The sequence below is a fragment of the Dendrobates tinctorius genome, unplaced genomic scaffold, assembly GCF_039654945.1.
Source record: "Dendrobates tinctorius isolate UK_male_01 unplaced genomic scaffold, ASM3965494v1 ptg000236l, whole genome shotgun sequence".
In the NCBI taxonomy this organism is placed as follows: Eukaryota; Metazoa; Chordata; class Amphibia; order Anura; family Dendrobatidae; genus Dendrobates; species Dendrobates tinctorius.
Genome location: NW_027361903.1, coordinates 699,996 through 722,631, shown reverse-complemented (window position 1 = coordinate 722,631; position 22,636 = coordinate 699,996). Strand labels below are relative to the sequence as shown.

The 22,636-nt window shown below is 53.2% G+C and overlaps 1 protein-coding gene across 1 annotated transcript in view; it reads right to left on the bottom strand.

The window, feature by feature from the left end:
- The window catches only part of HSPA12A (heat shock protein family A (Hsp70) member 12A), a 99,082-nt gene that overhangs the window by 2,241 nt on the left and 74,205 nt on the right, over positions 1–22,636 (bottom strand). Inside the window, exons 7-11 of the mRNA XM_073556571.1 lie at positions 14,031–14,181; positions 13,399–13,485; positions 10,988–11,092; positions 8,838–9,096; positions 136–239 (exon numbers count right to left, since the gene is read on the bottom strand). Coding sequence (XP_073412672.1) covers positions 136–239; positions 8,838–9,096; positions 10,988–11,092; positions 13,399–13,485; positions 14,031–14,181 — 706 coding nt within the window. The remainder of the gene's footprint in view (positions 1–135; positions 240–8,837; positions 9,097–10,987; positions 11,093–13,398; positions 13,486–14,030; positions 14,182–22,636) is intronic.

The following is a 22,636-nucleotide window of genomic DNA, read 5'->3' as shown; positions in this document are numbered from 1 at the left end:
ATAATGGGTGACTGATATCAGCCGCCCTCTTATTACGCTCCAGCATTAAGACGCCGTGGTCTGGAGCGGACACTGGACTCCTGATGATGTCACCTATCGCTGGTTCTGTTCGTTTTCTGTTCAACTGGGACTTACACAAGTGCTGGATTATGTGGTCCACGGTGGGCTTGAACAGAGCGTTCATGGCGTCAGGATTCATCCGGAGCATTCCCTGAGAAGACCACTTCACAAAGTCCACACTGGGGAGGAAGAGACAACGGTGAGAGACAGCAGAGACATCACTACTCCCATCATCCCCGACCCCTGAGCTCACAATCTAATCTCCTATCACACAGTGTATCACTACTCCCATCATCCCCGACCCCGGAGCTCACAATCTAATCTCCTATCACACAGTGTATCACTACTCCCATCATCCCCGACCCCGGAGCTCACAATCTAATCTCCTATCACACAGTGTATCACTACTCCCATCATCCCCGACCCCAGAGCTCACAATCTAATCTCCTATCACACAGTGTATCACTACTCCCATCATCCCCGACCCCAGATCTCACAATCTAATCTCCTATCACACAGTGTATCACTACTCCCATCATCCCTGACCCCGGAGCTCACAATCTAATCTCCTATCACACAGTGTATCACTACTCCCATCATCCCCGACCCCAGATCTCACAATCTAATCTCCTATCACACAGTGTATCACTACTCCCATCATCCCCGACCCCAGAGCTCACAATCTAATCTCCTATCACACAGTGTATCACTACTCCCATCATCCCCGACCCCAGAGCTCACAATTTAATCTCCTATCACACAGTGTATCACTACTCCCATCATCCCCGACCCCGGAGCTCACAATCTAATCTCCTATCACACAGTGTATCACTACTCCCATCATCCCCGACCCCAGAGCTCACAATCTAATCTCCTATCACACAGTGTATCACTACTCCCATCATCCCTGACCCCGGAGCTCACAATCTAATCTCCTATCACACAGTGTATCACTACTCCCATCATCCCCGACCCCGGAGCTCACAATCTAATCTCCTATCACACAGTGTATCACTACTCCCATCATCCCCGACCCCAGATCTCACAATCTAATCTCCTATCACACAGTGTATCACTGCTCCCATCATCCCCGACCCCAGAGCTCACAATCTAATCTCCTATCACACAGTGTATCACTACTCCCATCATCCCCGACCCCGGAGCTCACAATCTAATCTCCTATCACACAGTGTATCACTACTCCCATCATCCCCGACCCCAGATCTCACAATCTAATCTCCTATCACACAGTGTATCACTACTCCCATCATCCCCGACCCCAGAGCTCACAATCTAATCTCCTATCACACAGTGTATCACTGCTCCCATCATCCCCGACCCCAGATCTCACAATCTAATCTCCTATCACACAGTGTATCACTGCTCCCATCATCCCTGACCCCGGAGCTCACAATCTAATCTCCTATCACACAGTGTATCACTACTCCCATCATCCCTGACCCCGGAGCTCACAATCTAATCTCCTATCACACAGTGTATCACTACTCCCATCATCCCTGACCCCAGAGCTCACAATCTAATCTCCTATCACACAGTGTATCACTACTCCCATCATCCCCGACCCCGGAGCTCACAATCTAATCTCCTATCACACAGTGTATCACTACTCCCATCATCCCTGACCCCGGAGCTCACAATCTAATCTCCTATCACACAGTGTATCACTACTCCCATCATCCCTGACCCCGGAGCTCACAATCTAATCTCCCATCACACAGTGTATCACTACTCCCATCATCCCTGACCCCAGATCTCACAATCTAATCTCCTATCACACAGTGTATCACTACTCCCATCATCCCCGACCCCTGAGCTCACAATCTAATCTCCTATCACACAGTGTATCACTACTCCCATCATCCCTGACCCCGGAGCTCACAATCTAATCTCCTATCACACAGTGTATCACTACTCCCATCATCCCTGACCCCGGAGCTCACAATCTAATCTCCTATCACACAGTGTATCACTACTCCCATCATCCCCGACCCCAGATCTCACAATCTAATCTCCTATCACACAGTGTATCACTACTCCCATCATCCCCGACCCCAGAGCTCACAATCTAATCTCCTATCACACAGTGTATCACTACTCCCATCATCCCTGACCCCGGAGCTCACAATCTAATCTCCTATCACACAGTGTATCACTACTCCCATCATCCCCGACCCCAGATCTCACAATCTAATCTCCTATCACACAGTGTATCACTACTCCCATCATCCCCGACCCCAGAGCTCACAATCTAATCTCCTATCACACAGTGTATCACTACTCCCATCATCCCCGACCCCAGAGCTCACAATCTAATCTCCTATCACACAGTGTATCACTACTCCCATCATCCCCGACCCCGGAGCTCACAATCTAATCTCCTATCACACAGTGTATCACTACTCCCATCATCCCCGACCCCAGAGCTCACAATCTAATCTCCTATCACACAGTGTATCACTACTCCCATCATCCCTGACCCCGGAGCTCACAATCTAATCTCCTATCACACAGTGTATCACTACTCCCATCATCCCCGACCCCGGAGCTCACAATCTAATCTCCTATCACACAGTGTATCACTACTCCCATCATCCCCGACCCCAGATCTCACAATCTAATCTCCTATCACACAGTGTATCACTGCTCCCATCATCCCTGACCCCGGAGCTCACAATCTAATCTCCTATCACACAGTGTATCACTACTCCCATCATCCCTGACCCCGGAGCTCACAATCTAATCTCCTATCACACAGTGTATCACTACTCCCATCATCCCTGACCCCAGAGCTCACAATCTAATCTCCTATCACACAGTGTATCACTACTCCCATCATCCCCGACCCCGGAGCTCACAATCTAATCTCCTATCACACAGTGTATCACTACTCCCATCATCCCTGACCCCGGAGCTCACAATCTAATCTCCTATCACACAGTGTATCACTACTCCCATCATCCCTGACCCCGGAGCTCACAATCTAATCTCCCATCACACAGTGTATCACTACTCCCATCATCCCTGACCCCAGATCTCACAATCTAATCTCCTATCACACAGTGTATCACTACTCCCATCATCCCCGACCCCTGAGCTCACAATCTAATCTCCTATCACACAGTGTATCACTACTCCCATCATCCCTGACCCCGGAGCTCACAATCTAATCTCCTATCACACAGTGTATCACTACTCCCATCATCCCCGACCCCAGAGCTCACAATCTAATCTCCTATCACACAGTGTATCACTACTCCCATCATCCCCGACCCCAGATCTCACAATCTAATCTCCTATCACACAGTGTATCACTACTCCCATCATCCCCGACCCCAGAGCTCACAATCTAATCTCCTATCACACAGTGTATCACTACTCCCATCATCCCCGACCCCGGAGCTCACAATCTAATCTCCTATCACACAGTGTATCACTACTCCCATCATCCCCGACCCCAGAGCTCACAATCTAATCTCCTATCACACAGTGTATCACTACTCCCATCATCCCTGACCCCGGAGCTCACAATCTAATCTCCTATCACACAGTGTATCACTACTCCCATCATCCCCGACCCCGGAGCTCACAATCTAATCTCCTATCACACAGTGTATCACTGCTCCCATCATCCCCGACCCCGGATCTCACAATCTAATCTCCTATCACACAGTGTATCACTGCTCCCATCATCCCTGACCCCGGAGCTCACAATCTAATCTCCTATCACACAGTGTATCACTACTCCCATCATCCCTGACCCCGGAGCTCACAATCTAATCTCCTATCACACAGTGTATCACTACTCCCATCATCCCTGACCCCAGAGCTCACAATCTAATCTCCTATCACACAGTGTATCACTACTCCCATCATCCCCGACCCCGGAGCTCACAATCTAATCTCCTATCACACAGTGTATCACTACTCCCATCATCCCTGACCCCGGAGCTCACAATCTAATCTCCTATCACACAGTGTATCACTACTCCCATCATCCCTGACCCCGGAGCTCACAATCTAATCTCCCATCACACAGTGTATCACTACTCCCATCATCCCTGACCCCAGATCTCACAATCTAATCTCCTATCACACAGTGTATCACTACTCCCATCATCCCCGACCCCTGAGCTCACAATCTAATCTCCTATCACACAGTGTATCACTACTCCCATCATCCCTGACCCCGGAGCTCACAATCTAATCTCCTATCACACAGTGTATCACTACTCCCATCATCCCTGACCCCGGAGCTCACAATCTAATCTCCTATCACACAGTGTATCACTACTCCCATCATCCCCGACCCCAGATCTCACAATCTAATCTCCTATCACACAGTGTATCACTACTCCCATCATCCCTGACCCCGGAGCTCACAATCTAATCTCCTATCACACAGTGTATCACTACTCCCATCATCCCCGACCCCGGAGCTCACAATCTAATCTCCCATCACACAGTGTATCACTACTCCCATCATCCCTGACCCCAGAGCTCACAATCTAATCTCCTATCACACAGTGTATCACTACTCCCATCATCCCTGACCCCAGAGCTCACAATCTAATCTCCTATCACACAGTGTATCACTACTCCCATCATCCCTGACCCCAGAGCTCACAATCTAATCTCCTATCACACAGTGTATCACTACTCCCATCATCCCTGACCCCAGAGCTCACAATCTAATCTCCTATCACACAGTGTATCACTACTCCCATCATCCCTGACCCCGGAGCTCACAATCTAATCTCCCATCACACAGTGTATCACTACTCCCATCATCCCCGACCCCGGAGCTCACAATCTAATCTATCACACAGTGTATCACTACTCCCATCATCCCTGACCCCAGAGCTCACAATCTAATCTCCTATCACACAGTGTATCACTACTCCCATCATCCCCGACCCCGGAGCTCACAATCTAATCTCCTATCACACAGTGTATCACTACTCCCATCATCCCTGACCCCAGAGCTACAATCTAATCTCCTATCACACAGTGTATCACTACTCCCATCATCCCTGACCCCGGAGCTCACAATCTAATCTCCTATCACACAGTGTATCACTACTCCCATCATCCCCGACCCCAGAGCTCACAATCTAATCTCCTATCACACAGTGTATCACTGCTCCCATCATCCCTGACCCCAGAGCTCACAATCTAATCTCCTATCACACAGTGTATCACTACTCCCATCATCCCCGACCCCGGAGCTCACAATCTAATCTCCTATCACACAGTGTATCACTACTCCCATCATCCCCGACCCCAGAGCTCACAATCTAATCTCCTATCACACAGTGTATCACTACTCCCATCATCCCCGACCCCGGATCTCACAATCTAATCTCCTATCACACAGTGTATCACTGCTCCCATCATCCCCGACCCCGGATCTCACAATCTAATCTCCTATCACACAGTGTATCACTGCTCCCATCATCCCTGACCCCGGAGCTCACAATCTAATCTCCTATCACACAGTGTATCACTACTCCCATCATCCCTGACCCCGGAGCTCACAATCTAATCTCCTATCACACAGTGTATCACTACTCCCATCATCCCTGACCCCAGAGCTCACAATCTAATCTCCTATCACACAGTGTATCACTACTCCCATCATCCCCGACCCCGGAGCTCACAATCTAATCTCCTATCACACAGTGTATCACTACTCCCATCATCCCTGACCCCGGAGCTCACAATCTAATCTCCTATCACACAGTGTATCACTACTCCCATCATCCCTGACCCCGGAGCTCACAATCTAATCTCCCATCACACAGTGTATCACTACTCCCATCATCCCTGACCCCGGAGCTCACAATCTAATCTCCCATCACACAGTGTATCACTACTCCCATCATCCCTGACCCCAGATCTCACAATCTAATCTCCTATCACACAGTGTATCACTACTCCCATCATCCCCGACCCCTGAGCTCACAATCTAATCTCCTATCACACAGTGTATCACTACTCCCATCATCCCTGACCCCGGAGCTCACAATCTAATCTCCTATCACACAGTGTATCACTACTCCCATCATCCCTGACCCCGGAGCTCACAATCTAATCTCCTATCACACAGTGTATCACTACTCCCATCATCCCCGACCCCAGATCTCACAATCTAATCTCCTATCACACAGTGTATCACTACTCCCATCATCCCTGACCCCGGAGCTCACAATCTAATCTCCTATCACACAGTGTATCACTACTCCCATCATCCCTGACCCCGGAGCTCACAATCTAATCTCCCATCACACAGTGTATCACTACTCCCATCATCCCTGACCCCAGAGCTCACAATCTAATCTCCTATCACACAGTGTATCACTACTCCCATCATCCCTGACCCCAGAGCTCACAATCTAATCTCCTATCACACAGTGTATCACTACTCCCATCATCCCCGACCCCGGAGCTCACAATCTAATCTCCTATCACACAGTGTATCACTACTCCCATCATCCCTGACCCCAGAGCTACAATCTAATCTCCTATCACACAGTGTATCACTACTCCCATCATCCCTGACCCCGGAGCTCACAATCTAATCTCCTATCACACAGTGTATCACTACTCCCATCATCCCCGACCCCAGAGCTCACAATCTAATCTCCTATCACACAGTGTATCACTGCTCCCATCATCCCTGACCCCAGAGCTCACAATCTAATCTCCTATCACACAGTGTATCACTACTCCCATCATCCCCGACCCCGGAGCTCACAATCTAATCTCCTATCACACAGTGTATCACTACTCCCATCATCCCCGACCCCAGAGCTCACAATCTAATCTCCTATCACACAGTGTATCACTGCTCCCATCATCCCTGACCCCAGAGCTCACAATCTAATCTCCTATCACACAGTGTATCACTGCTCCCATCATCCCCGACCCCAGAGCTCACAATCTAATCTCCTATCACACAGTGTATCACTACTCCCATCATCCCCGACCCCGGAGCTCACAATCTAATCTCCTATCACACAGTGTATCACTACTCCCATCATCCCCGACCCCAGAGCTCACAATCTAATCTCCTATCACACAGTGTATCACTGCTCCCATCATCCCTGACCCCGGAACTCACAATCTAATCTCCCATCACACAGTGTATCACTACTCCCATCATCCCTGACCCCGGAGCTCACAATCTAATCTCCCATCACACAGTGTATCACTACTCCCATCATCCCCGACCCCGGAGCTCACAATCTAATCTCCTATCACACAGTGTATCACTACTCCCATCATCCCCGACCCCAGAGCTCACAATCTAATCTCCTATCACACAGTGTATCACTGCTCCCATCATCCCTGACCCCAGAGCTCACAATCTAATCTCCTATCACACAGTGTATCACTGCTCCCATCATCCCTGACCCCAGAGCTCACAATCTAATCTCCTATCACACAGTGTATCACTACTCCCATCATCCCCGACCCCAGAGCTCACAATCTAATCTCCTATCACACAGTGTATCACTACTCCCATCATCCCCGACCCCGGAGCTCACAATCTAATCTCCTATCACACAGTGTATCACTACTCCCATCATCCCCGACCCCAGAGCTCACAATCTAATCTCCTATCACACAGTGTATCACTGCTCCCATCATCCCTGACCCCGGAACTCACAATCTAATCTCCTATCACACAGTGTATCACTACTCCCATCATCCCTGACCCCGGAGCTCACAATCTAATCTCCCATCACACAGTGTATCACTACTCCCATCATCCCCGGAGCTCACAATCTAATCTCCTATCACACAGTGTATCACTACTCCCATCATCCCCGACCCCGGAGCTCACAATCTAATCTCCTATCACACAGTGTATCACTACTCCCATCATCCCTGACCCCGGAGCTCACAATCTAATCTCCCATCACACAGTGTATCACTACTCCCATCATCCCTGACCCCGGAGCTCACAATCTAATCTCCCATCACACAGTGTATCACTACTCCCATCATCCCCGGAGCTCACAATCTAATCTCCTATCACACAGTGTATCACTACTCCCATCATCCCTGACCCCGGAGCTCACAATCTAATCTCCTATCACACAGTGTATCACTACTCCCATCATCCCTGACCCCAGAGCTCACAATCTAATCTCCCATCACACAGTGTATCACTACTCCCATCATCCCTGACCCCAGAGCTCACAATCTAATCTCCTATCACACAGTGTATCACTACTCCCATCATCCCTGACCCCGGAGCTCACAATCTAATCTCCTATCACACAGTGTATCACTACTCCCATCATCCCTGACCCCAGAGCTCACAATCTAATCTCCTATCACACAGTGTATCACTACTCCCATCATCCCTGACCCCAGAGCTCACAATCTAATCTCCTATCACACAGTGTATCACTACTCCCATCATCCCTGACCCCAGAGCTCACAATCTAATCTCCTATCACACAGTGTATCACTACTCCCATCATCCCTGACCCCAGAGCTCACAATCTAATCTCCTATCACACAGTGTATCACTACTCCCATCATCCCCGACCCCGGAGCTCACAATCTAATCTATCACACAGTGTATCACTACTCCCATCATCCCTGACCCCGGAGCTCACAATCTAATCTCCTATCACACAGTGTATCACTACTCCCATCATCCCTGACCCCGGAGCTCACAATCTAATCTCCTATCACACAGTGCATCACTACTCCCATCATCCCCGGGCCGGTGTCGGACTCACTTGCTCTTGCGGAGGGCGTGCTCCACACTGTGGCCTCGGAACTTCTTGTAGTAGTCGATGAAGGAGAAGGGCAGCGTGATGTTCAGGGGGTTGGTCCTGTCGGGCGCCGCTGCTCTTTTCCGCGACTCGAAGGCGATCATGAGGTCGACCCAGGCGGCCGGACGCTTCACCTTAAACTGCTCGATGAAATCATCTCCAAAGATTTTACACAGAAGTTTCTCAAATTCAAAGTCAACGCCGAGAGACCCGTAGGGGCCGCCTGTGAACGGACAGGGGTGTTAGGAGCGTCCGCTCATCCGGAACACAGCGACATGTAGAAAGCGGAATAATCTGGAAGCGCAGATACATGGACACAATACATCAGCCTGGAGTCCGGTGCCCGCTGGGAGGACGGGATCGGAAGCTCTGCCCGGAAGGCCTCATTGACAGGGAGGCAGCACGGCCCCACTACAAGCCAAGTCACGGGTCATTTACCCGCAGCACAGGGGGCAAGGGACCGTACACGTGTGTGGGTCTGTGAGAAACACGTGCAGCACACAGATGGCATCAGTACAGTGTGTGTACCGTCCGTGTGCCGGCCTCGTACCGTCCGTGTTAAACAGTGTAAAGTACAGGAGAAGCTTTGTCATTTCTTTATTTATCCATCTGTGAAAAATATTAGTGACTGATGGTAAAAACAGACACCCGGACCGTACACTGATGACACCCGCACCGTACACTGATGACACCCGGACCATACACTGATGACACCCGCACCGTACACTGATGACACCCGGACCGTACACTGATGACACCCGGACCGTACACTGATGACACCCGGACCGTACACTGATGACACCCGCACCGTACACTGATGACACCCGGACCGTACACTGATGACACCCGGACCGTACACTGATGACACTCGGACCGTACACTGATGACACTCGGACCGTACACTGATGACACCCGGACCGTACACTGATGACACCCGGACCGTACACTGATGACACCCGGACCGTACACTGATGACACCCGGACCGTACACTGATGACACCCGGACCGTACACTGATGACACCCGGACCGTACACTGATGACACCCGGACCGTACACTGATGACACCCGCACCGTACACTGATGACACCCGGACCGTACACTGATGACACCCGGACCGTACACTGATGACACTCGGACCGTACACTGATGACACTCGGACCGTACACTGATGACACCCGGACCGTACACTGATGACACCCGGACCGTACACTGATGACACCCGGACCGTACACTGATGACACCCGGACCGTACACTGATGACACCCGGACCGTACACTGATGACACCCGGACCGTACACTGATGACACTCGGACCGTACACTGATGACACCCGGACCGTACACTGATGACACCCGGACCGTACACTGATGACACCCGGACCGTACACTGATGACACCCGGACCGTACACTGATGACGTCCGGGCCACACGCTGATAATGTACTGTACGCTGACGACACCCAGACCCTACACTGACGACACCCGGACCGTGCGCTCACGACACCCGGACCGTGCGCTCACGACACCCGGACCGTGCGCTCACGACACCCGGACCGTGCGCTCACGACACCCGGACCGTGCGCTCACGACACCCGGACCGTACGCTCACGACACCCGGACCGTACGCTCACGACACCCGGACCGTACGCCAATGACGACACATGAACGCACAACGACACCAGTACCATTTTTCACGTACTTGTTTGAACCCAGAAGTGTGAATGAGGACATAAAGGAACATTTTCAGCCACTGACAGTGAACAGAAGTCTGGAAATAAAGTATATAAGATCTGTGAAGAACCCTGTTCAATAACGACCAGACACTGGCCCTTTATATGGACGGACCTGTAGTGAAGGGGCGTGGGGCTGACACGGACCGCCTGACAGCTGACATTAGGGGGCGATGATCACCTCCGATGCAAGTTACAGGAGGAGATGGAGGGATCGCTGACGTCATCCTTCAGGGGGCACACACAGAGGTGATGGGACCGATGGGACTGGGCCCAGAGAAGTCAGTGTTCACATCACTGTGCAGAGATCCGTTATAGGAGAAAACCGGCACAAGACCACCACACCGACTCCGCTCTGGATTCCCTCAGGACCCCAAACTACGTACCTGACGCCTTGTACAGCTCCTTCAGGTGACCTTCCGGTAAGCGGATCTGGTGGACGGTCAGGTCTACCGTGCCACCTCCACAGTCCACCACCACGTACCGATCCCCTGCGAAACATAGGACGTGAGTGGACCCCAGGGTGTGTAACAGACAGATACAGGACACGTGAGCGGAGGGAGAGGACCCCGGGGGAAACTGATACAGGACACGTGAGCGGAGGGAGAGGACCCCGGGGGAAACTGATACAGGACACGTGAGCGGAGGGAGAGGACCCCGGGGGAAACTGATACAGGACACGTGAGCGGAGGGAGAGGACCCCGGGGGAAACTGATACAGGACACGTGAGCGGAGGGAGAGGACCCCGGGGGAAACTGATACAGGACACGTGAGCGGAGGGAGAGGACCCCGGAGGTAACTGATACAGGACACGTGAGCGGAGGGAGGACCCCGGGGGTAACTGATACAGGACACGTGAGCGGAGGGAGAGGACCCCGGGGGTAACTGATACAGGACACGTGAGCGGAGGGAGAGGACCCCGGGGGTGACTGATACAGGACACGTGAGCGGAGGGAGAGGACCCCGGGGGTAACCGATACAGGACACGTGAGCGGAGGGAGAGGACCCCGGGGGTAACCGATACAGGACACGTGAGCGGAGGGAGAGGACCCCGGGGGTGACTGATACAGGACACGTGAGCGGAGGGAGAGGACCCCGGGGGTAACCGATACAGGACACGTGAGCGGAGGGAGAGGACTCCGGGGGTAACTGATACAGGACACGTGAGCGGAGGGAGAGGACCCCGGAGGTAACTGATACAGGACACATGAGCGGAGGGAGGACCCCGGGGGTAACTGATACAGGACACGTGAGCGGAGGGAGAGGACCCCGGGGGTAACTGATACAGGACACGTGAGCGGAGGGAGAGGACCCCGGGGGTAACCGATACAGGACACGTGAGCGGAGGGAGAGGACCCCGGGGGAAACTGATACAGGACACGTGAGCTGAGGGAGAGGACCCCGGGGGTAACCGATACAGGACACGTGAGCGGAGGGAGAGGACCCCGGGGGTAACTGATACAGGACACGTGAGCGGAGGGAGAGGACCCCGGGGGTAACCGATACAGGACACGTGAGCGGAGGGAGAGGACCCCGGGGGAAACTGATACAGGACACGTGAGCTGAGGGAGAGGACCCCGGGGGTAACCGATACAGGACACGTGAGCGGAGGGAGAGGACCCCGGGGGAAACTGATACAGGACACGTGAGCGGAGGGAGAGGACCCCGGGGGTAACCGATACAGGACACGTGAGCGGAGGGAGAGGACCCCGGGGGTAACTGATACAGGACACGTGAGCGGAGGGAGAGGACCCCGGGGGAAACTGATACAGGACACGTGAGCGGAGGGAGAGGACCCCGGGGGTAACCGATACAGGACACGTGAGCGGAGGGAGAGGACCCCGGGGGTAACCGATACAGGACACGTGAGCGGAAGGAGAGGACCCCGGGGGTAACTGATACAGGACACGTGAGCGGAGGGAGAGGACCCCGGGGGTAACTGATACAGGACACGTGAGCGGAGGGAGAGGACCCCGGGGGTGACTGATACAGGACACGTGAGCGGAGGGAGAGGACCCCGGGGGAAACTTATAAAGGACACGTGAGCAGAGGGAGAGGACCCCGGGGGTGACTGATAAAGGACACGTGAGCGGAGGGAGAGGACCCCGGGGGTAACTGATACAGGACACGTGAGCGGAAGGAGAGGACCCCGGGGGTAACTGATACAGGACACGTGAGCGGAGGGAGAGGACCCCGGGGGTAACTGATACAGGACACGTGAGCGGAGGGAGAGGACCCCGGGGGTGACTGATACAGGACACGTGAGCGGAGGGAGAGGACTCCGGGGGTAACTGATACAGGACACGTGAGCGGAGGGAGAGGACCCCGGGGGTAACTGATACAGGACACGTGAGCGGAGGGAGAGGACCCCGGGGGTAACTGATACAGGACACGTGAGCGGAGGGAGAGGACTCCGGGGTGACTGATACAGGACACGTGAGCGGAGGGAGAGGACCCCGGGGGTGACTGATACAGGACACGTGAGCGGAGGGAGAGGACTCCGGGGGTGACTGATACAGGACACGTGAGCGGAGGGAGAGGACTCCGGGGGTAACTGATACAGGACACGTGAGCGGAGGGAGAGGACCCCGGGGGAAACTGATACAGGACACGTGAGCGGAGGGAGAGGACCCCGGGGGTAACTGATACAGGACACGTGAGCGGAGGGAGAGGACCCCGGGGGTGACCGACAGACACAGTACACGTGAGCGGAAGGACAGGGATCATTTAGGGGTTTTTGCCCTTTTGTTGTGCGTTCCATAGAGACACCAGAGAAGACCCCAATAATCGCCCCTACCTTCCTCCAGCTCCGCCCACAACTCTCCAATTACGTTTTCCACCATGAAGATCCGGCTTTGCCTGTTCCGGCGCCCGTGGTCCTTAGCTGAAAGTAAAGAGAATCATCAACGTCTGCGGAGATGAAACCATCTGAGAGACAGAAATCCCGGGAGTCGGCATCTGGTAGAATGAGTGCGGAGAGACCTTCAAACCGAGTGCTGGTCCATAAGTCACTAACCACTGTTCTCCCCGTGTTTGCGTGGGTTTCCTCCGGGTTCTCCGGTTTCCTCCCACATTCCAAAGACATACTGATAGGGAATCTAGATTGTGAGCCCCATCGGGGACAGTGATGATAATGTGTGCAATCTGTAAAGCGCTGCGGAATATGTTAGCGCTATATAAAAATAAAGATTATTATTATTATTAACCACATGGGAGAACCGGACACTACACCACTGAGCAACAGTGGCCGGGACACTTAGCCACTGAGTACTAGAGCTTGGAGACCTTAACCACTTTTCAGTAGACAACTGGGCACTAAAACACTAAGAAACAGTGACCGGGACGCTTAGCCACCGAGCATTACCAGGGCCCTGGGCCGGATAGACGCCTCTGCTATATCCCCTTCCGGGGTGGAGTAGCGCACAGCACCTGGGTCGGTGGGGCTGATCCCGTTGATGGCGGCCTTGCTGCTCAGGTCGATCATCTGGTGGAGTCGCAGTTTGCGGCAGTAGATGGACGCCCCCTCAGGTTCCAGAGCGATGATCAGTTGTTCAGGGTTCTCTGGAGACACCATCCCGGCCTGCGAGACACCACAGCCATTACACTGTACACAGGGCAGCAACCACAATATCTTACAGGGGTCATGCAGAAGGAGATAAAGATGGCAGCTTTCCTCCATAATCAGTGCCCTCCAGTCCCAGGCTGGGTCTGGTGTTACCAGTCAGACTCTCAAGCAGCTGGACACAGACCGGAGCGGCACTGATTCTGCAGGAAAGCTGCCATGTTTTATAACCTTGATGAGGTTTTGTGCCTCAATCCGTGAGCTGAATATTAACGCTACGTCTGAGCAGAGTCATCGCTATGAGAAATCGTGTGGATTGTGAGCAACGCAGCGGCGGAGATATACGAAAAGCATCAGGTACGATTATTGGCATCGCTCACCCACGCGGCTCTGGTGCGACTATGATGGCAGCAACCAAGTGTGCCGGGAGCGCGAGCCGTTTACCAGCAAGAAATGAAGCTTCTCCCATCATTAGCAGGTCTCTACAATGAAAGGATTCGAGATAACGCTTCTACAGACCGTCGCAGAGCGCCACCGCCATTGTCCGGACCCCTGTGCCATAATCAGTGCAGCATCCATGGTTCCCAGATCATCGATCGGCCAAGGCCTGGGGCTCTGGAGGCAAGTGATCAGTGCAGCATCCATGGATCCCAGATCATCGATCGGCCAAGGCCTGGGGCTCTGGAAGCAAGTGATCAGTGCAGCATCCATGGATCCCAGATCATCGATCGGCCAAGGCCTGGGGCTCTGGAGGCAAGTGATCAGTGCAGCATCCATGGATCCCAGATCATCGATCGGCCAAGGCCTGGGGCTCTGGAGGCAAGTGATCAGTGCAGCATCCATGGATCCCAGATCATCGATCGGCCAAGGCCTGGGGCTCTGGAAGCAAGTGATCAGTGCAGCATCCATGGATCCCAGATCATCGATCGGCCAAGGCCTGGGGCTCTGGAGGCAAGTGATCAGTGCAGCATCCATGGATCCCAGATCATCGATCGGCCAAGGCCTGGGGCTCTGGAGGCAAGTGATCAGTGCAGCATCCATGGATTCCAGATCATCGATCGGCCAAGGCCTGGGGCTCTGGAAGCAAGTGATCAGTGCAGCATCCATGGATCCCAGATCATCGATCGGCCAAGGCCTGGGGCTCTGGAGGCAAGTGATCAGTGCAGCATCCATGGATCCCAGATCATCGATCGGCCAAGGCCTGGGGCTCTGGAAGCAAGTGATCAGTGCAGCATCCATGGTTCCCAGGTCATCGATCGGTCAAGGCCTGGGGCTCTGGAGGCAAGTGATCAGTGCAGCATCCTTGGATCCCAGATCATCGATCGGCCAAGGCCTGGGGCTCTGGAGACAAGTGATCAGTGCAGCATCCATGGTTCCCAGATCATCGATCGGTCAAGGCCTGGGGCTCTGGAGACAAGTGATCAGTGCAGCATCCTTGGATCCCAGATCATCGATCGGCCAAGGCCTGGGGCTCTGGAGGCAAGTAATCACTTTGATCCTCAGACCATCATCTGCTGAAGGAGCTGCCATTAGGGGATCTGCTACCGCAAAAGTGGTGCTGGACGACCTTAGGTGAGTGATGCATGTCTACTTCACATGATGCCTGCAAAAGGTAAGCCCATGCCACCACATAACGTCGTCCCACACTACTGCAAAACGTCGGCCCACGCCACCGCATAACGTCGGCCCACGCCACCGCATAACGTCGTCCCACACTACCGCTAAACGTCGGCCCACGCCACCGCATAACGTCGGCCCACGCCACCGCATAACGTCGGCCCACGCCACCGCATAACGTCGGCCCACGCCACCGCATAACGTCGGCCCACGCCACCGAATAACGTCGGCCCACGCCACCGCATAACGTCGGCCCACCCACCGCATAACGTCCCTCCTGCCATCTTCTTCCCTGAGGCCCAGCTCTGATGGTGGTGACAAAGGTCAGCATGGGTGGGTGGACTCCGACTGTGGGCGCAAGACCCCAACCACAATATGCTCTCTGTGCATACACAAGTGCTTCTCACAAAATGAATTTATTTCAGTTCTTCACTACAGACAGTGCCTCTCCTCTATTCTATAGTCATTACAGAGTGATCTATCTCACGGGTTTATTTCTGGTAATGTTGAGGATTATGGCTTACAGCCAATGAAAGCCCGCGGCTCCTGGATACCCGATGTTTACATTAGAAACCAGCGTCGCTGGTCCTGATCGCTGGGGCTGTCTATGTGACAGCAGCGATCGGCCTAACGATGTCCCAGCGACCCCATCATGTCGGATCGTTGGTCGGATCGCTGGGACATCGTTATGTGTAACGGGGGCTTATGGATAGATGCTAGTTAACTGCCGGCCATACATCGCCTACAAATACATATCTCCACTACGGGGGGTTACGCCCCTGCCCAGATCTTCAAGAACTTAACGGACGGAACGGATTGCGGTCCAGGATCCGTATCCACTCCCTCTCATCCCGAACCTCTTTAATCAGATTGTGGGAGCCACATGGTTTTCTAAACTGGATCTCAGGGAGCGTATAATCTAATCTGAATTATGGAGGGGGATTAGTGGATTCTTGGTTCGTCGGTCTCCTAATTATTTGGTACACTGGAGGGGTTACAGTCCTGAAGAGAGAATGTTGGCGCCGGCATCTGATGTCCATGCGGTCAGGTCTTTTCACGTCGCACACCCCGATAGACCCAGCACTGAGCTTCCAGGGGTCCCTCTTAGCAGGGGGGAACTGTAACAGGTTTACGCTGACCGAAACGGGCCAGTAGATCACGCTGTATAATTTCACATATTCCTGCAATGATCAGAAGCACTTCACCATCATATTAAAAAGTGCAGGTATCTGCTAGCAGTGTGGGGGTTAATCTGTTCCGTTGAGACCTCATGGAACTTTCCTGCTTTGATGGTTTCAGCTGTTCAGTGTTGGTCACTTCCCTCAGCTATATATAAGCCTAGTTCTGGAGGGGTTCGTTGTTAGGAGGGGTTTGGAGTTTTGTTCTGTTGCTTGATGATGTGTCTGTGTGCATATCCCCATCCTTTCCCATTTTGTTTTTCCTTCCTTTCCCTCCCGATGTTCCACTCTGCTGTTTATGAGTGCATATTTGTATGAGTGGCAGTTTTATTTATTCCTGCTAGGTCTTCCCTTGTTTGTCTGGTTTGTGTATTCTTATATACCACAACTCCCCACTTCCCTGGGTGGGGGAGGGGAGAGAGGAGGTCGGATTCAGGAGCTCCGCAAGATACGTAGCCCCGGAATCGTCACCATTAGAAATAATCTGGGGAGCAGGGAGTTATGGCACGCCGCGCTTTCAGGATAGAGGAGACCCTAGGCCCGAGATATCCAACAGCACAGACATGACAGCGCCATTCTCCAAATCACAGCGGTGGCGCCATTAACAGACCTTCCATGAGGGAATGTCGCACCGGTCCTAAACCCAGGATTGTGGTGTTGGGGTATAATATCTGGTAGTCAGAGCCCTCTAGCCTTAATAACCCTAAGGTCACTAAAAGCACGGCGTCATATTGATTTGTTGTGGACCCAGAGGTTCGGCCATTTCTCCAGAATTCAGAAGCCACATCCCAGCAAAACAACATGAGGCCCCATATTCCTCCTGTGAGGGCATGCACGGCCTGAACCTGCTCCCTTGGCTGCAGCGGCTCCGGACTTTTCGTCATTGGTCCATGATTACACAGCAGCTGCCGGCAGCATTTCCGGACTCGTCTCCATCAAGCACATCAGTGACGTCATTGGTCGGTGACTATACAGCAGCTGCCGGCAGTGTTGTCGGCCTTGTCTCCATCAGGGACGTCACTGACTTCACTGGAGCTGCCGGCTCAATGGAGCACATCGGGGACGTCATTGGTGGGTGATTACATAGGACCTGCCGGTGTTTCCGGACTTGTGTCCATTGAGCACATTGGGGACATTATTGGTTGGTGATCACACAGGAGCTGCTGGCAGCGTCTCTGGACTTGTCTCCATTGGGCACATCGGAGATGTCATTGGTCAGTGATTACACAGGATCTGACAGCAGCATGTCCAGGCTTGTCTCCATCGATCACATTGGGTACGTCATTGGTCAGTGATTACACGGGATCTGACAGCAGCATGTCCAGGCTTGTCTCAATCGATCACATTGGGTACGTCATTGGTCAGTGATTACACAGGATCTGACAGCAGCCTGTCCAGGCTTGTCTCCATCGATCACATTGGGTACGTCATTGGTCAGTGATTACACAGGATCTGACAGCAGCATGTCCAGGCTTGTCTCCATCGATCACATTGGGTACGTCATTGGTCAGTGATTACACAGGATCTGACAGCAGCATGTCCAGGCTTGTCTCCATCGATCACATTGGGTACGTCATTGGTCAGTGATTACACAGGATCTGACAGCAGCATGTCCAGGCTTGTCTCCATCGATCACATTGGGTACTTCATTGGTCAGTGATTACACAGGATCTGACAGCAGCATGTCCAGGCTTGTCTCAATCGATCACATTGGGTACGTCATTGGTCAGTGATTACACAGGATCTGACAGCAGCATGTCCAGGCTTGTCTCAATCGATCACATTGGGTACGTCATTGGTCAGTGATTACACAGGATCTGACAGCAGCATGTCCAGGCTTGTCTCCATCGATCACATTGGGTACGTCATTGGTCAGTGATTACACAGGATCTGACAGCAGCATGTCCAGGCTTGTCTCCATCGATCACATTGGGTACGTCATTGGTCAGTGATTACACAGGATCTGACAGCAGCATGTCCAGGCTTGTCTCAATCGATCACATTGGGTACGTCATTGGTCAGTGATTACACAGGATCTGACAGCAGCCTGTCCTGGCTTGTCTCCATCGATCACATTGGGTACGTCATTGGTCAGTGATTACACAGGATCTGACAGCAGCCTGTCCAGGCTTGACTCCATCGATCACATTGGGTACGCCATTGGTCAGTGATTACACAGGATCTGACAGCAGCCTGTCCTGGCTTGTCTCCATCGATCACATTGGGTACGTCATTGGTCAGTGATTACACAGGATCTGACAGCAGCATGTCCAGGCTTGACTCCATCGATCACATTGGGTACGTCATTGGTCAGTGATTACACAGGATCTGACAGCAGCCTGTCCAGGCTTGTCTCCATCGATCACATTGGGTACGTCATTGGTCAGTGATTACACAGGATCTGACAGCAGCCTGTCCTGGCTTGTCTCCATCGATCACATTGGGTACGTCATTGGTCAGTGATTACACAGGATCTGACAGCAGCCTGTCCTGGCTTGTCTCCATCGATCACATTGGGTACGTCATTGGTCAGTGATTACACAGGATCTGACAGCAGCCTGTCCAGGCTTGACTCCATCGATCACATTGGGTACGTCATTGGTCAGTGATTACACAGGATCTGACAGCAGCATGTCCAGGCTTGTCTCCATCGATCACATTGGGTACGTCATTGGTCAGTGATTACACAGGATCTGACAGCAGCCTGTCCTGGCTTGTCTCCATCGATCACATTGGGTACTTCATTGGTCAGTGATTACACAGGATCTGACAGCAGCATGTCCAGGCTTGTCTCCATCGATCACATTGGGTACGTCATTGGTCAGTGATTACACAGGATCTGACAGCAGCCTGTCCAGGCTTGACTCCATCGATCACATTGGGTACGTCATTGGTCAGTGATTACACAGGATCTGACAGCAGCATGTCCAGGCTTGTCTCCATCGATCACATTGGGTACGTCATTGGTCAGTGATTACACAGGATCTGACAGCAGCCTGTCCTGGCTTGTCTCCATCGATCACATTGGGTACGTCATTGGTCAGTGATTACACAGGATCTGACAGCAGCATGTCCAGGCTTGTCTCCATCGATCACATTGGGTACGTCATTGGTCAGTGATTACACAGGAGCTGCCGCAAGTGTCTATATACTTGTCTCCATTGAGCACATCATTGGTCGGTGATTACACAGGATCTGATGGCAGAGTGTTTGGGCTTGTCTCCATCTAGCACATCGGTTACATCATTGGTCGGTGATTACACAGGAGCAGCCGGCAGAACCTTCCTCAGACGACCATTAATGACCTCAGTGACAGCAGCTGAAGCCGGGATTCTGGACGCAGCTCACCTTGGAGGCCTCGGGTACAGGTCAGCGACGCCTCCGTCCGGTGAATTCCATCGTTCACTTCTCCTTCATGTGGTGGAGAGAGACGGCGCCCCGTGTCCTCTGTACAACGGTTTGTTGCCAAAAGGAAGCAATCACAGCTTGGCTTTCATTTACCAGAGCAGCCAATCACAGCTTGGCTTTCATTTACCAGAGCAGCCAATCACAGCTTGGCTTTCATTTACTAGAGCAGCCAATCAGAGCTTGGCTTTCATTCACCAGAGCAGCCAATTAGAGCTTGGCTTTCATTTACCAGAGCAGCCAATCAGAGCTTGGCTTTCATTTACCAGAGCAGCCAATCACAGCTTGGCTTTCATTCACCAGAGCAGCCAATCACAGCTTGGCTTTCATTCACCATAGCAGCCAATCACAGCTTGGCTTTCATTTACTAGAGCAGCCAATCAGAGATTGGCTTTCATTCACCAGAGCAGCCAATCAGAGCCTGGCTTTCAGTTTACCTCAGCAGTGCTGCGGAGCCTGCGGCCATGGCGCCTCCTGTGGCCGGAGCCTCTGCAGGGCGGCTGTGATGAGCTGGCGCAGTATGACGGACGCTGTCCACACAGAAGCGACCACAGAAACACGCGACCTCCCACTCCTGTAATAAGGCGTGAGCGTGCATGTGCAGAAGTGACAGAAAACCCTCAGACTAAGTGTTGGCTTGTTGTGTTCACTATAATAAAGTGTGACTCCTGATGATATCAGTGCGGTGATCCCTACTTCTCCGCAGACACTTCTCTCTTTATTTGTTACGGTGTTCGCTTATTTATATGCACTCAGTGATCCCACCGGAGTATATATTGAGGATGGCGCCGCTTATCCCTTTTACTCAGATATAATGGAGTCACCGCACAGATCAGTAGAAAAGTCACACGGGAAGCAACCGACGTGAGGCAAAGCCAGAGCGCGGGGCCCGGCTACAGGGATGGGGACTGGGGCTACAGGGATGGGGATTGTGGCTACGGGGACTGGGGCTACGGGGACTGGGGCTACGGGGACTGGGGCTACGGGGACTGGGACTACAGGGACTGGGACTACAGGGACTGGGGCTACGGGGATGGGGACTGGGGCTACAGGCATGGGGACTGGGGCTACGGGGACTGGGGCTACGGGGATGGAGACTGGGGCTACAGGGACTGGGGCTACGGGGACTGGGGCTACAGTGATGGGGATTGTGGCTACGGGGACTGGGGCTACGGGGACTGGGGCTACAGGGACTGGGGCTACGAGGACTGGGGCTACAGGGACTGGGGCTACAGGGACTGGGGCTACAGGGACTTGGGCTACGGGGACTGGGGCTACAGTGATAGGGATTGTGGCTACGGGGACTGGGGTTGCAGGGACTGGGGCTACAGGGATGGGGACTGGGGCTACAGGGACTGGGGCTGCAGGGACGGGGACTGGGGCTACAGGGATGGGGACTGGGGCTACGGGGATGGGGACTGGGGCTACGGGGACTGGGGCTACGGGGACTGGGGCTACGGGGACTGGGGCTACGGGGACTGGGGCTACAGGGACTGGGGCTACGGGGACTGGGGCTACGGGGACTGGGGCTACGGGGACTGGGGCTACAGTGATAGGGATTGTGGCTACGGGGACTACAGGGATGGGGACTGGGGCTACAGGGATGGGGACTGGGGCTACGAGGATGGCGACTGGGGCTACGAGGATGGCGACTGGGGCTACAGGGATGGGGACTGGGGCTACAGGGATGGGGACTGGGGCTACAGGGATGGGGACTGGGGCTACAGGGACTGGGGCTACGGGGACTGGGGCTACGGGGACTGGGGCTACAGGGACTGGGGCTACGGGGATGGGGATTGTGGCTATGGGGACTGGGGCTGCAGTGACTGGGGCTACGAGGATGGGGATGAGAATTGTGGCTACGGGGACAGGGGCTACACTGATTGTAGATCTGATATTCATCGCTGTTCTAGTTACTTTCTGCTGTTACTAATAGCATATAAACAGTGTATATATACACACACACACACACGGCATCCAGTGCAGCCTGTTGACTTGAAGCCTTTGTTTTTCATTCCACATGTTATTAACACCTGACGCCGCACGTTCCTGTCACAGCCGAGCAGGGAGCGAGGCGTACCACAGCGACCACGAGGCCGCTAACCCGGCGTACGAGGGTATAAACACATGCGCGTCTGACCGGGCCGGGTTATAATTCCCTCTGATCAGCTCAGATGTAACACTGAATTTGCACAGAAACTGAAACTGTCAATCGTCACCTCAAAGCAAGAACGTTCTTGGATTCCGCAAATAGTCAGGTGGCAGAGGCGACC